The following is a 15470-nucleotide window of genomic DNA, read 5'->3' as shown; positions in this document are numbered from 1 at the left end:
GTAGGATTGATCTAAAGATCATCCGATTCCAACATGTATTTATGGAGATATGAATTTTTTTGTATTATTGACAATTTGTCAAGGTCGGCCAGCAAGCAAATTACCCCCATCTCAACCTCAACGTTGCATTTAAATAGAGGAGACCTCAAGTCATTTGAGACACACATCATCTCATGATCTCTCTCCACTTGTTTTGGGTTTGTCTTTTCTCAAGGAGGATGTAGTGGAAAGAGTCATCTATGAGAGCCCTAGCCGTAGTCATGAAGGAGATCTAGCCGCAGATCTAAGGAGCCCTAATACGCAGCTAAAGGAGAGACCCTAAGCCGCAAAAAAAGGAGCACTAGCTGCAGTAAAAGGAGGAGCCCTAGCCGTAGCAAAGGGAGCCCTAACGCAGCTAGATGAACCCTGTTGACAACGTGAAAGAAGAAGAGAATTTCGGGTTGCTGTAGGTGACAACGCAGTAATAGAGGCTATTTCTAGGCATGGGTTAAGGACTATTTGCAAGACAGGGGAGCCACAACAATAAGGTGAGGTAGTGCGTAGAAGAAGTTTCCCCTAAAGGCTCTGAACAGATCAACGTAGGTATGCGGATTGGGTGCTAGAAAGTGATGACAACAAGGCGAGTTCTTGTAGGCTAGATACCGTTGCATTGATGGTGTTTGTTAGTTGTTTAATGGAGGACCATAGGCCTAACTTGTCGCTGAGCTAGGCCACAGGCCATAGCCAGTAGCAAAGACTGTTCTAAGGGTTGCACAAGCCAGACTTGGACAACGTTGCAGTGGTGGAGTCTCTCCTTGGTGCACCGCAGCCTTTAAAGGCCTGTATTGTTAACTGTGTGGAGGATGAGGGCTGAAGGTTGATGCCCTAACTTCTAAAGCAGTGACAGCTAGTGCAGCAAGAAGACAACAACGTTCTGGGAGATGTATTGAGTCAAGGTTTGACCATGTTTGGCTCAGTTTAATGAGCACCCTGTTGGTGCCATATGGATGATATTCAAAGGAAGATTTTGTCTTGTTTGACCAGCATTGACTTTTCTGGTGAAGGCCTTACTGCTGCTGTCATAAAATATCAATTTTGTATATTTGTACTGTCTCTCTCTCTACTGATGTTAAGTTTAGGTATGTTCTATGCCAGAGCAATTTATTTAAATTTTCACAGTTAGCAATCACATCAACATTACAATAAACTGCAGATAGAACATAAATATAAAATCGCAGAAGACAAGCCAAGACAAGAGGACACAAGATATGGCGCGAGCCAGGGACAAACCCCACAATGTGTGGGGAAACTCTTGATCAATTCTTCTTTTATCTTCAAAGTTCAGCAGAGAAAGAGAGAGAGAGAGATAGTACATACAGAAGTCAACACTTTGACTTATCTAGATCTAGCATAGATCATTTCGTATAATGATGAGATCAGTGGAAGACATTCTGCTTCAATTGATTCTCCAAGGTGACAGCTTCACCTATCGTAGTGTTGCATCTGGTCCACTTGCTGCACCACTGCATGCTTCACTAATCATGATTATCATCATGCTGCCCACGCTGCCCATGATCTCATCATGCTTCATGCTGCCCACGCTGCCCATGATCTTGATCTCATTTAACATGATGCTGCCCGTTGCATCATTTATCACAGTTGCACCATTGAAATCAACACACATATATATACGTCACCTTTTATGTCTGTGTATATCATGTATAGTATCCATGCTACTGATGCGTATATCAGTACGTTACACATGACAACATATTGTTACCCTTACCTGCAGCTCCAGGAATTGACAACAGCTCCATACCTTGACAGCAGTTATCTCTGTGCATATGGACAACATATATATATTTCATTATTATGAACAACGTTGAACAACATGTATATATATATATGAACTGCGTGTATATGACAACAGATGGCATCACGTTGGCTATCTTCATGATGACTACGTATTCTCCATGCTGTGCGTATATACTGCTATCCCATTACAGCGTATGATGCATATTGCTTTCCCATTACAGCGAACTGCGGCTAAGTATCTATATTACAGTGATTGCATTTAGGGCTTCTTGAATAGCGTATAAGTACAGTGTATAACCTTCACTTAGAACTGCATGTAACATGTCCTATTACAGCGTGTATGCATCTCTATTACTGTTGCGTATACATAGTCATTGCCTACGTGTATTCTCCATGATCTACGTATACCTGAATCCAAGATTCACATGGATTATGTTTCTTCTTTGACTCCGAGAACAACTGTGGCTTCATATATAAATTGTGGATTAGGGCATTGACTGCGGCTTCATTGTTACCCTTACTGCGATAGGGTTTCACCATGAATAGCGCATCTGTTTTCCTTGAACAGTGTATCTAGTTTCACCATAGCGTATCAGGTTTCCTTGAACAACGTTTCACCATGAACGGCATATCAGATATTAACATGAAACGACATATCAAATATTTCCATGACTGCGTACCATTAATGGCATATCAGATATTATCATGACTACATATGAACTGTGTGTCACCTTGAATGTCATATCAGATATTGCCATGACAGCGTATTGAGCTGTGTGTAGAGTATAGGGCATTATTGTGCGTGTAATCCATGTACAGTGTGTAATATATATATTGCCATGCTGCGTATATATGTATCTGTTGCTGCGTTGTGTCATTGCCCGTGAATTGCCTGTTATGACTGCGGCTCTTCAGGAGCAGATTCTCACGTTGACTGCGGCTTAGGGCAATGTATCACAACAACGTCCATTTACTGTGGCTTCCTTCTACTGCGGCTTCCATCTACCATGGCTGCGTATATGGCATTACATTTATTGTGTATTGCTGTGCATTAGAACTAGGGCATCATAGGTCGACGTACATTTTCATGGTGTCTTTCTCCTACTCCAAAAACCCAAGACGTGGAGAGGAGGAGATCACCTCAATAATGTATATCTGCCAAATGACATCAAATCCTCTTTTATTTATACTAAAGACATATAAGTGAATAGACATGACGTTTGGGCTTCTAGAGCCTACATAAGAGCTGGTCGGCTTGATAATAATTACATAAACAAAATAAATTCATATCTCCATAAATACTTATCGGAATCGGATGATCTTTGGATCAATCCTACACCTCTCGACGAGAGGGATCCAGTAAAATTATCAGCTGCCATAAATAAGCCGACCCACATGGAGTTTGGCCCTAGTTGCCAATTTAACAACTGAACTATTGAAGAATATAAGAAGAATTGATCAAGGGTTTCCCCAAATTGGGGTTTGTCCCTGGCTGGTGCCACATCTTGTGTCCTCTTGTCTTGGCTTGTCTTCTACTATTTATGTTTATGTTCTATCTGCATTTTACCATGCTGATGTGATTGCTAATCTGGTTATTGATATTGAGCTAATAAGAAAATTGAAGTAAATTGCTCCTAAGCGTAGAACATACCAAAAATTAATAGTAACCCCATAGGAGAAAAAAATTCTCCTACATTTGACAACCAACTGGATAGCTAGCTAGCTAGCAACTATTGATAGCTACTATTTGACAATGATATGCATGCGCCTCTGCTATTTGCATCAACCATGTGCCTCTCACCATCCGACATTTACACTTAGATGAAGGTGCGCTACTATTCAAAAGGTACTTTGATCATTTTGCAATTGAGTGCTTATGCTTGTTTGTTTTGGGCATTTAGTATGGATAAAGGAGTGATCAGGAATATGTATTGATCTTGATTGTAAATCTATTTTCTCACCTTACCAGGGGGGTTAATCTTTAGCCCTAGTCTAGTGGGACCTCCCTTGAGGCCTTATGGTTATAGGAAGGGCAATACTTGGAAAAGCCAGATTGAGTTAGTGTGTTTAGTATCCTCTATACCATACTTGACACTTTTCATCACACATTACAAGCCGCATATACGACATCCATTCTTTGGGTCTAACTTGTCATTAGTTCTTTGGGATTTGGCACCCATATGTCCACACTCCTTGAGTGGGGTTAGAAAATTATTGCCTTGGAGGTTGATGCAGCGAAAAGAATGAAAAACATATCATGGCCACATTGAAAGAAAAAGAAGAAAATCAAAATGCAAAAGATGGTTAAGGACATAAGTTAGTGCTTGGGAAAAAGCCTAGCATGAGCTCTACCCTTCATTGGCCACCACCTAGTTCCTAAGCACATGATGCTCCTTCACATCAAAAGGAACCCTTGCATGTCCCAACCTTGATGAGCAGTAACTGTCTTATCTTCAGGGTTAATAAAAATGCTACATCATAAAAAGCAAAATCCAACCCTTGACCTATATGCGGTAATGCAAAGCATTGTCAAGAAAAAGTAAAAGGCGCACAAGAGGGGTGGATAAAACAAGTCAAATAAGGTAGTTCATGCCTTCACGATTGCTCCCTCTTTTACATTCATACACTCGGGATGTGGACACCCCCGTTAGCTGGTCCCTTTGACCATGGCACTTGGCCATGAAGCTTTTTCCTCTCCATTACCTCCTATCTATACTAACACCTATTGATTGAGGGGTTGACCTTGGAATTGTCACTTCCCCTTGAGGGTTAGAAGCATCTAATAGGGTTGACCACTAGCCACCTCTATCAAGGTAGGGGACACCTTTATGGGACTTGGTCTAGTGAGATGTATGAAGGTGATCCTTGTTTGAAGTATTAATATGCCCATATATGCATATATAATCATGATCTCTAACGGATGGTTGCTTTCACTAGAGTTCATGTAGTTTTGTCAGGTAGTCTATTTGCAACCTAGACCTCGAGGGCACCCACTCTACATGTACTTAGGCCTCTTTAGAGAGATATACATCTTAGCACATGCAATGTTGAAAGTGTTGATCCTCCTGATAACATGAACAAATGTTACATGTCCAAGAGCACCATCAGGACTGAGGACGTTGGTCTACTTTGCCTTGGCGTAGAAATTTTTTTCATGATGACACCACTGGGCCCAACATGTCCCTAGGTTGGCCTTAACACAACCGGATGGGCAAGACTTGACTAAGAGCCTAGATGAGGATGGTCTCCCATTGAGAGACTTGGGAGGGCTAGTTGCACATAGAGAAGCCCTAACGCTAGAGAGAGGAGGCCTCATTTTTATAGTTGGAGACCATGGAGTCAACGGGATGGAACCCTAATTGGACTTGGGAACCAAGAGGGGGATCTGAGGTGGATTTGAGGGCATTTCCTCAAATTTTGGATGATCCAGGTAGTTTGACACCTCATCACACCTTGGCATGGCATTTGGAACCCTAAAAGGGCTTGGCGTCAACATTATTTGAGGGCACGACTCACACTTGTGGGCATTTATTGGTTATTTTGTCACTTAGCTAGTGGGTTGGTTTGTAACCCAAGGTTTTCATATGTCAAACTTGATTCAGGGGCTCCATTAGTCATAAATTGGTGAAGGTCGACCTCATATAAATAGAGGTCACCTCACTTTCATTTTTATCCTCACTTGTGGATCAATTCAGTCTCTTTAGAGATTTCAGCCATGTTATCGCTCAATCTAGTAGTGGTCCTAAGAGGGGTTCCAAAAAGGCAACTACTAGACCAAGTGGCAACAATGGGACAAAGACCCATTGTCAGCTCAGTCAATGTCCCTTGTTTTTTACGGACTTTGATTGATGGGAGTCCCGGTATAAGTGAAATCACTGTGAATGGTATATGGATGGAGGGATAGTGATTTCAAGAGCCCATTCATAAGAGAGACTCAAATGATAGGACTTACTTGCTCAAGAAGCAAGGTGTAGGGCTCTCCAAGAAAGGCTTAAGAGGAAACCTAGACCTAGGGATTAGAGATATTCCTTGATAAGGGATGCCCTAGACCTAAGATCCTTAAGGGAAGAGGGTTTCTAAAGTGGTCTTGTGAAATAGAAATGATGAAGGTGCAGGACCACAAAGAAGCCCAAGTGGACCCAAGCAAGGCCTAGGGTTTCAGGTGAAACTTCAAACAAAAGATCTAGACCAAGCAAGGGAGAAGAAGAGGGTCAATGAAATTGAAATTGACTTGAGTTTTTAGTGCAATGACCCTTAAGGAAGCCACTAACCAAGGAAACCTAGGGTCAAGAACAGAGTTGGAGCTAGGGCTTGGGATAATTCCAAATTTAGTCGTGGAAGATCCTTCAAACTTTGTGAGGGCTTAGGGAAAACCCTAGCGCAGTTGTAGTCCAACTTGCTCTCTAAATGAATGGCTCAAAAGGATTTCTCTTGATACCCTAGGAGACCTCTAGGGTTAGGGCTTAGAAAGAAGGAGAGGAGGTGAGGAAAGATATTCTTTAAGGTGATCACCAAGGATAAGATCAGTGCCTAGCCTATTGGGAGAATGGAGTCAATGTGCTTTCAATTTTTGGAGTGCCTTTACCCAATCAAGGAGTCCTATGGCAACTTCACATGGCCTTAGAGGCAACTACTAGGTTACCAAAAGAATTTATACTTCTTATTGTAGCAATTTGATGACTTTTCAAGGTAATTATGGAGATAATTTACCCCTAGGAACATTCATTCACCATACCCAAACATGTAACATATGCAATACCTCACAAAATCAAAATTTCCACAATTTCGCATTCAATTAGGGCAAAATTTCAGATTTCATGAGCGAAAATTCCATACATTAATCATGTATACAAGAGAGAAAAATAAACCATGAAAGAGCACTTACAAGTATAGTGAATATATCCAATCATCAAAGAGAGACAAAAATCAAAGCTCCAAGACCAAGAAAAGATATCCAAACATCAAAATGCATCAATATTTCTCCAATTCATCCATCAATAGCTATAGCAAAATTCTCAAGAAGAGAGAGATACAAATCCAAGTGATGATGAGGAATGAATCAATCCTCTCATCAATATATATGATCCTCTAATGGTTCGATTTGCCTAATTAGGCCTAATGATGGCCCTAATAATAAAATAATGTGCACTGATTTTCTTTGAGGATTGGCTATCCAAGATAAGAATAGTCCTAGTGGAACATACTCTGAGAGAACCCGGGTGGGTATGTTCCAACAGAGACAATGATGCTGTCTATAAATCATTGGTTTCGCCAACATTGTGCTTTGATCTTGTGGAGAGATAGCTTTGTTAGTCAAGGCCTTGCTATATGACAATGCTGGTTGATATGATGCTAAACAAATGGGTTACCAATCCGAATCTTTTAATGAGATCTCTTTAGATTGAGAATGTCCATGTACCATTTATGAAAACCTCCCTAGTTAAGAGGGAGTGTTGAAAAATGTGTAACTATGTTCAGTTTTCATAAATATGAAATATACTTTTGATTCTTATATATTGTAAAATGAAAGAAAAATAATTATTATTTATGGAGCATGGGTTTCATGCTCAATGTCTTTTACTTTAGAGGTCAAGCACCCATTGAGTGCTTCTAGGATTAGTCCTAGGTGAAAAAGTCAAAAGTGTCATTGTCATAAGTTGAAGACCCCATTGTGCATATTGTAACTTGTAAAGAAAAATATTTTTGTCATTAAAAGTGTCAAAATACCCTTCAAGCCCAAGTTAGCGTGGCAGTTGGGATTCGGGAAGTCGGCCTAATTTGAGGAGCCACATCCACCTTAAGAAGCCTATATAAAGGAGTGAACTCGACCTCCTTGGAAGACATTCGTCACTCACTCATCCAAGTAAAGAAGAAGAGCAAGAAAGACAACGAAGAAGGAAGAGGACGAAGAAGACTTGTTCTTGGCTATTTTCTCTCACACGTGAAGGCTAGGGTTTCTGCTACCAGACTAGGTTTTTTTCTTCTGCAGGTTCGATCTTGAAAAGGGAAGAGAAAGAAGGTCAATGAAGGTCACATTAGGCTATCCTCAAGCACTAGAAGAAGGAGAAAGCCAAGTGAAGGTCTAAAGAAGTCTTGGGAGGCCAGAATAAGCTCACAAGTGTGGCAGCAATTGTTGAGAGGGCTGAAAATTTCAGACCTGTAGTAGAGGCCAAAATTCTGAAGCTGGGAGTCGAAGTTGTGTTGCTAGAAGAGATTTGACTGGGTTTGACTTGGACAAAGCAAGCACACCATCCGGAAGGGTTGGACTTGGTCTTGGAGGTTATTGATCTTGGTTTAGAGGTCTTGGAATTCATTAGTTGAAGAATCTATAAGAAGAGGAGATTTGCGGGTTTTCCTCTCAAGTGGAGAGGTTTTGGCCTTGGCTTGCAGCCTACATTCTGTGTTCTTGTTATTCTTGTTTTGGTAGTTGTTTGATGATATGCAAACATAATAATAAGTAAATAAGCTAATAAGTAAGAAAAAGTAAAAAGAGATCACAAGTAGTTATCAAGAAAAGAGAAATCGCTATAATCATTGCCCTTTAGATTTCTCAACAGTTGCGATCTTCATTGTTTGGCATTTTTCTTAATGAAAGGAACATAATAAATTGAAAGAAGAACTAATAAGAAGAAAATAGCAATCACAAGAAAATGTCAAAGTCTAAGAGAAATCTACCTAAATAACCTAATCCATATGATGCCCTAGATTTCTCAACACGCCTTACTAAGTACAGTTCACTTCCATTTGCTGATTGAATAATGTGCTTTGGAGTGGGCTGCAAACATCTTGCTTCCGAAGATTTTGTTTTTGTTTTGGAACGATACATTTTTTGTAATATGACCGTTATTAAAGGGTGTTTAGATATAATGGTCATAGTTAGGACTTAACATACTTTAGACATGCAATAAAAACTTAGTCTTTATAATAAAAGTAGTATAATAATAAGTTGATGAATGTAGTCATTAAAATATCATGTGTTTGGGAGTTAAACAACGTAACTCTCTCTCCTACCATGTAATGAGACATTGCATTACTCAGCAGTCATTCGTTTACTCTCTTATTATTTGTGTGTTCCTACCTGTGATCTTGCTTGTGTAAATTTGTCATAGACATCTGTACACTATATTATGTATTTATAGAAGTAAAAAATTGGTGTAGAGTGATGATCTTTGACCAAGTCTCCTAGGGTTACATTTATCAAATATATATTTAGGTGAATGATCACTTTTAACCAAGTCATTTATGAATATTTTACAATGAGGTAGGTGAACTACAAAATATAAAGCACAAGTTACAAGTTACAAGTTACCATTCTAATATGTCCTAATTTTTTTATTTAAAAGCCACATTCCCTTTATCCTTGACAATTTATGTAAGACACTTTTCTAGTTTATTTTCTAGAAGTAAAATTTTGGGGCTTCCTGAAATTTCTTACAACTTTGTTTTTTACTACATTGAGTTGTAAACTTAAAAATTTTACTCCAGTGATTAAGATGGTTGTGTCGATCATACACTGTTAACTTGATTTATGTAATCCTGTAATCATTTTCCAAGCAATCAGCTAAATTCCTTAGACTAGAGGGGAAGGGGAGAAGATGTAACAAGTATGCTTTAGTATAAAATCAAAGTTATTCTCTTTACTGATGTCCTTCACTAAGTATGTAATTAATTACAAGCAGGATAAACGATGGCGAATTAAAGTCTTTTGTATCCCACTGGCCAGCTCAGCGTTGGAAAGAGTATATGCCTCTTCTGCATTACTGCTGTGAAAATGGAGTTCGATTGATTGCTTGTGGTGCACCTCTTGAGGTTACAAGGCACTCTCCTGTCTCTTTTATTTCATGTTGCTTGCTTGCTTCTATTTCATTGCCCACTCAGGCACTTTAAAGTTTTTGATTAGTGGAGGTGAAGAAACATATTGTGCTAGATGATCTTGATGCTCAAGGGAAATATTTGGGTCTCCTTTTGATACTCTCTGGAGTCATTAGGCTAAAACTTACTGTATTTTACTTTAAGTAGAACTCTCCATATAAACTTTGTATGCATATTTTTGACATAGACTTATTTTGGGTTCTTACTAATTACTTGGATATGAGGTGGAGTATCCCATGAAACTCTTGTGAACACACTTCCCTTCTTTGGTGGCACTTTCAATGCAAATTATTCGTAGTTTGAAGAAATGCATTAGAGTGCCATATCTTGTAAAGAGGAAAATGCAAAATCATCGATGGATTTAGTCTTTCATCATCTAGGTGCTTACCAGTTACTTTTGTCATAGGTTTATGGTATATTCCTATTTGTTGTTCCAACCTACGAGCTGTCTACCAAATTCCACTCTTCATTATGCGTAAATTGGTTAATGGTCTAAATTCAATTTATTTCCTCGGTTTTAAGGAAAGTAGCAAAGTCTAGATGCTGTTAAATTCAGAGATTCCAAAAGCATGGATTTTCAACAATATTAATTGACTGTAGGTTCGAGTAAACAATGTGATAGGAATTGATCACTTGAACTTTCAGGTACACCCTATAATATTTAGTGCTGATTTGGACTTTAAAACATGAGTATGAAATTGAGGAGGAATGCAGAATGGCATCTCAAATCAGTAAACTTTGCAAATACATATTTGAGTAATGTTTATTCAACCACAATTGCAACAATATGATTTGTAAAACTAGTGGCAGGATTAAATTTCCAAATTTTCACAATAGCAATGATGAACTCAGTTGTAAATTGCACTTTGTGTGACGAAAGGAGATAGGTTTGCAAAAGAGAAGGAATGTTGATGGAAAAGGGTTTTGTTTTTAGTATGTCTTATTTTACAAGAGAAAATTTACATGAAAGCTGATGAAAATGGAAAACTATGACGGAAGGGTATATACAATGATATCTGATATGAAATATTCTCTTCTTGAGATCTACTAGGGCAACAATAATTCCAGCGTATGCTAAAGCATTTAACTCTTTGGTATCTTTAATTAGGAGGAAACATTTGTCAAACAATGTGGAAATTTCTGCTATTGAACAATTCAAAAATTTCACCTTTTAACTAAAGATTTCTTGGCTCTTAACCCTATGAATTTTGAGCCTTACGGCTGTTATGAAATATAAATATTATAGCAACAACAGCAGACAGTATTTTAACTCTTAACATCCCCAGTCCACTAGGCAATTCAAGTGAAAAGATACCACGGTGTGTCAATCATTTTCAACCTTCTAGGAAAGTCTTATCATGCATTAAGCAGATTTGAAAATCATTAATGACATTTAGTAAATAGAGCAGCAAATCTGCCCTGTTTTCTTCATTATAAATGTTATCACTTAACCAGTTCAGCCTTAACTTATGTCAAATCAGTGAAACATATAAGAGCTGAAAATTACAAAACTATGAAGAAATATATGGCTGAAAATCAAATCTGTAGTCGCACAATTATTAGACAATTGGAAACTTCATTAAAGATGAAGTTCATGTACATACCACAAGGCTAATATGATCCTCTAGCTCTCCAAAACCCTAGTTGAGGAAAACAATGAAAGGTCCTTGCACATGCCAAGAAGCTCCAACAAGCTAGAATTACACAAGCATGCCCCCCAAGGAAAGGCATCTCCCCTTCTTCTGCACTTCAACTGGTACAATTTAGGGTTTTATCTCAAAACTCTTATCTCCAACTCTCGAAGGGATGAAACCCTAAATGTAGTATTCAAGATGCTCTATAAAGCTTCAAGAAAACCTAGTGACTCCAAGACAAGAGAGATAATGTATTAAAGAAGATCCAAGAGAGAGAAAGACTATTCACTCCTAGACACATCTCTAACACAAAATGAACAAGAATGAATGAGTGAGTGAAAGACTGTCTTCTTCTTATTATATATATATATATATATATATGAGAACCTGGATGTAAGGGAGGCCAATTGTTAACTTTTAATACCAGGTCTGATTTATTTCTCCTCAATAATTAATTTATACCTAGAAAATATTTTGCTCAATAAATTCTAAAAACTGTTGGAAAATAAATACAACCCTCAAGGGGCAGCTCAACTGGCGATGGTCGTGTAAATGAAGCATTATGTGCGAGGAGGTCTGTGGTTCAACTCCCCCCGATTCACTTGTATGTGGAGAAGGGGCATACGTATGTGCCTAGAGGTTATAGCGGTAGCAGTTGGAATCGACCTCGTGTCATGCGAATATGAGACATGCCCAATTGCCTCATCCTGATAGAAGTAGAAGGTGCATCCTACTCCACCTGATTTGATGGCTGAGTACCTGTTGCTAGTGTTGCTGGCTTCTCGTCAACCTTTGGAGCTTCTCACTCCCTATCATCTGCCGCCACAGGTACTAAATTATGTGACTTCCTTAAGCCCTTGTTCTCCTTGAACCTCATGTCCCTGCTCACTATAGTCTTTCCCTCCAATGCGATATACACCTTGTATGCCTTGGATGCCTCACTGTACCCAACAAAGATGCTTTTCAAATCTAAGGGCTCCAACTTGGTCCTCTTCTCCAATGGTACATGGATATACACTGGACGCTCAAAGACACAGAAATGCCCCACCTCCAATTTCACTTATGTCAATACCTCCCTAGGAGTCTTGTCTCCCATGACCTTGTGAGGACTCCTGTTATGAATGTAGACTGTTGTGTTACATGCTTTTTCCCACAGGAACATAGGAAGATCCTGATTGTGATTCATGCCTTTGGAAGCCTCGATGATGGCCTTGTTTTTCCTCTCAGCAACCCCATTATGATGTGGGTTGTGTTACTGCTCAAATTAGCAGTGTTGGCAAAGTTCAACCTAGATTCCTATATGGTAAGCATTGTTAGGAATACACCAACTGTCACCTTGGCATACTCCTCTCGTTTTAGGCCAACGCCCGCTAAAAGCCACTGGTGGCATCCCTACACAAAACAAGTCAACCAACAAATTAGTAGACCAGTTCCCTATTTAAATAGATGGAAGAGGTAGGAGTTACTGTGGAAGCAAAAATTTGATTTGATTTGTAATATAATAGGCAATTAATCATATAAACCAACAATTGAAAGGTACTCAATATGCTTGAAAGATAAGTCTAAAGTACCACAAATTGAGTGCAATAACTTCTTACCACTATAGAATGTTAATTAGAGCCTTTATACCTATTCTATATGGCTGTAAGAAAAAAATGCTTACTGTCCAGACTTGTAATTATAGTATTTCTGAAGAATTCAATAGGCCAGCTAAGATAGGGCCACTTCAAGTCACTGAAATTGATCTTTGGTGATCCAGAAACTCAAGGAACTTGATAATAGATGTTAGTACTGTCAAATAGCTTTCTAATGAGTCCAAGAACACTAAATTTGAACAAATAAGTTGAGAGATATTAAATCTGTAATAAGACTAAGAAATCAGCCAACCGTGAGGGCTGAAAATTGATTTGACCAGAAATAATCATTAGACCTACAAATCACTTTGGACAATAAATATATGATCTAATAGGAATAATTTACCAATGAGAAGCTTGTTAGGATTTGTTGTTGCCTAAGATGCACACCTAGATTAATGTGGGAAAATTCCCTAATCCCACTAAGCGTGGCCTTAAAGGCGAAACACTCAGAGAAGGGGTTGTCACCGATTCCCAACTCTCTCTGTTTAGATTCTCTACTAGCTAAACCAAAGGGGGGGGGTCCCTAACGACGATCCTAAGAGGAAAACTTGCTAAGGATAACAAGCTCTAGGAGATGGTTAGTAAGGCAATCACCATTCAATATAACTTGAAAATGAAATTAGAGACTGATTAGCAAGTATAAATGTTTATGAGCATATAAATGCTAGCAATATGGATTCAATTAATTTAACAAGATATCCTGCAAGACAAATGTAAGAGACCAGACATGATGGCGTGATTCATGTATGATTATTATTGATGCACTAGGATTCAACTTGTATGAATGTTCGAGCTTTTGATTACTCATATCATTGGCATTAATCTATTTATTACGACGTATAATGTGTGAAGTAAGTTCCCAATGGATAAGTCTTCTGCCATTAGTAGTTTCCAACCATGATTCCTCTGCCGGGAGTAGTCAACCCAGATATGAGGAAGGAAAGGAGCTGGATATGGAGTCTGGACACACTGCCTTGATTTATTGATTGATTGATACAGTCTTATGAGAGGGGTGTTCCATAGGTACTAGCTTATGCTAGTTTCCTTATTTTTAAAAGAATGGAGACAACACAGAAAAGGCTATCACTCGTTTAAGGCTTAACACTTACACTACAGGACTAAGGCAAGTAGTCTAAACTATTTTCTGACACTACAACTTAAGGCAACAACTTGGGGCTTTCTCTTTTGAATTGTGCCTTTAAATGTAACTTGCAAGAGATAAATGCTCAAGAAGAGATCACAATACTTGCAAATATGATTTTCAAGTTACAGAAAATGGAAGTTGCAAGACAAGAGTTAGTGAAACAAGGCAAAAGATGATATACAACTTTGAGAGGTGAGCAACACAATGAAATAGAGTTTGCAAGAAAATAAAACTTGTACTTTAAAAGAGAGATGCTCAAATACGATATAACATTAAAGGACAGTTTACATGAGCATAAAATAGGCAAGTATAAGAAATATAAATTATAATGCTTGCAAGTGAATGAGATGCTAACAACCCAATTTGCACAATACTCAATTTGACACAAGATGAAACAAAATTATCGTGAATGTGTGAAAGAGTGGTCTTGGTAGATTTTATTTAAATGCCTAATCTAAGGTTTGACTTCTCCTCAATTCCTTCAACTTGGTAAGGATTGAGGTGGTTGCAAGAAGGTTAAGTGAGGAGGCTAAGGCCTCATTAACGATACCCCCTTAGGACTTCAGTACAACCCGTGTGCCTTCTTTCATACAAGGGCTCAGCTGCAAGAGAACTGTAAGGTCACACGTTTTAACCTTTGCTCCAAACTCAAATTTATGGGAATTGAATGACAGTTGAGGAAGTATCCTAAATATCTATCAACCAAGCTTATGCTTGGAGGTAAATTTTAGAGAGATCTAAAATGTAAATTAGATAATAAATTAATGCAAGTGCTCCAAATGAGTTGTAAACATTAGAGTGAGATGCTTCAAAAGTGAAATATATTAAGATTTATCAGTAGCAAAATACCATTTCACTTTAAATGATCAAATTAGACAATTGATGAGGTTCTTTTAGAGTGTTCTAATGACAAGAGAAGCAAATGCAAATTACTCTATGAAGCACAAGTAAATGAGATCAAGAAACTTAAGACTACGCCAATGAGAATGCCAATTAGATCAAGTAGCTAACCAAATTACTCAATAAAATCAAAGCAAGGTAATTAAATGATGAGTGATTTAGAACTACTTTCTAATGAAGATTAAAAACTAGATCTAGAAATTAGATAACGCAAGAAAATAATCTAATCTAGCAAGTTAGTGATCAATCAACCGATGAATTCTCCTTCCAAATGAGGAGATGGGATACCAAGGGGAAAAACCCCAAGCTCCCTCGAAAAAGAATCTTCTTTATTATTATTACAAGAGAAACCCTCTTAGACAGGGATGATGTTTTAGATCTCAAGGAGGGTTTACAAAATAGAGCTTCAAGGAGCCAATATCCTTCCTTTAGAGATTACAAATGCAAATAAGAATTCACAATGATCCTTTGAATGAATTTACAATGCAA

General features: G+C 38.3%; 1 protein-coding gene across 4 annotated transcripts in view; it reads left to right on the top strand.

Annotated features, from left to right (window-relative positions):
• The window catches only part of LOC149159181 (protein RETICULATA-RELATED 5, chloroplastic-like), a 441272-nt gene that overhangs the window by 104189 nt on the left and 321613 nt on the right, over nt 1-15470 (top strand). For all 4 annotated transcript variants that reach the window (XM_089436421.1, XM_089436419.1, XM_089436422.1 and 1 more), the window contains exon 3: nt 9474-9603. In XM_089436421.1, coding sequence (XP_089292547.1) covers nt 9474-9603 — 130 coding nt within the window. The remainder of the gene's footprint in view (nt 1-9473; nt 9604-15470) is intronic.

This window comes from Pinus tabuliformis, chromosome 5_2 (assembly GCF_031772625.1).
Source record: "Pinus tabuliformis cultivar Carrire ecotype Pingquan chromosome 5_2, CPIR1, whole genome shotgun sequence".
NCBI classification, from domain to species: domain Eukaryota; kingdom Viridiplantae; phylum Streptophyta; class Pinopsida; order Pinales; family Pinaceae; genus Pinus; species Pinus tabuliformis.
The sequence above is the reverse complement of the archived record's forward strand: the minus strand, read 5'-3'. Positions and strand labels throughout refer to the sequence as shown.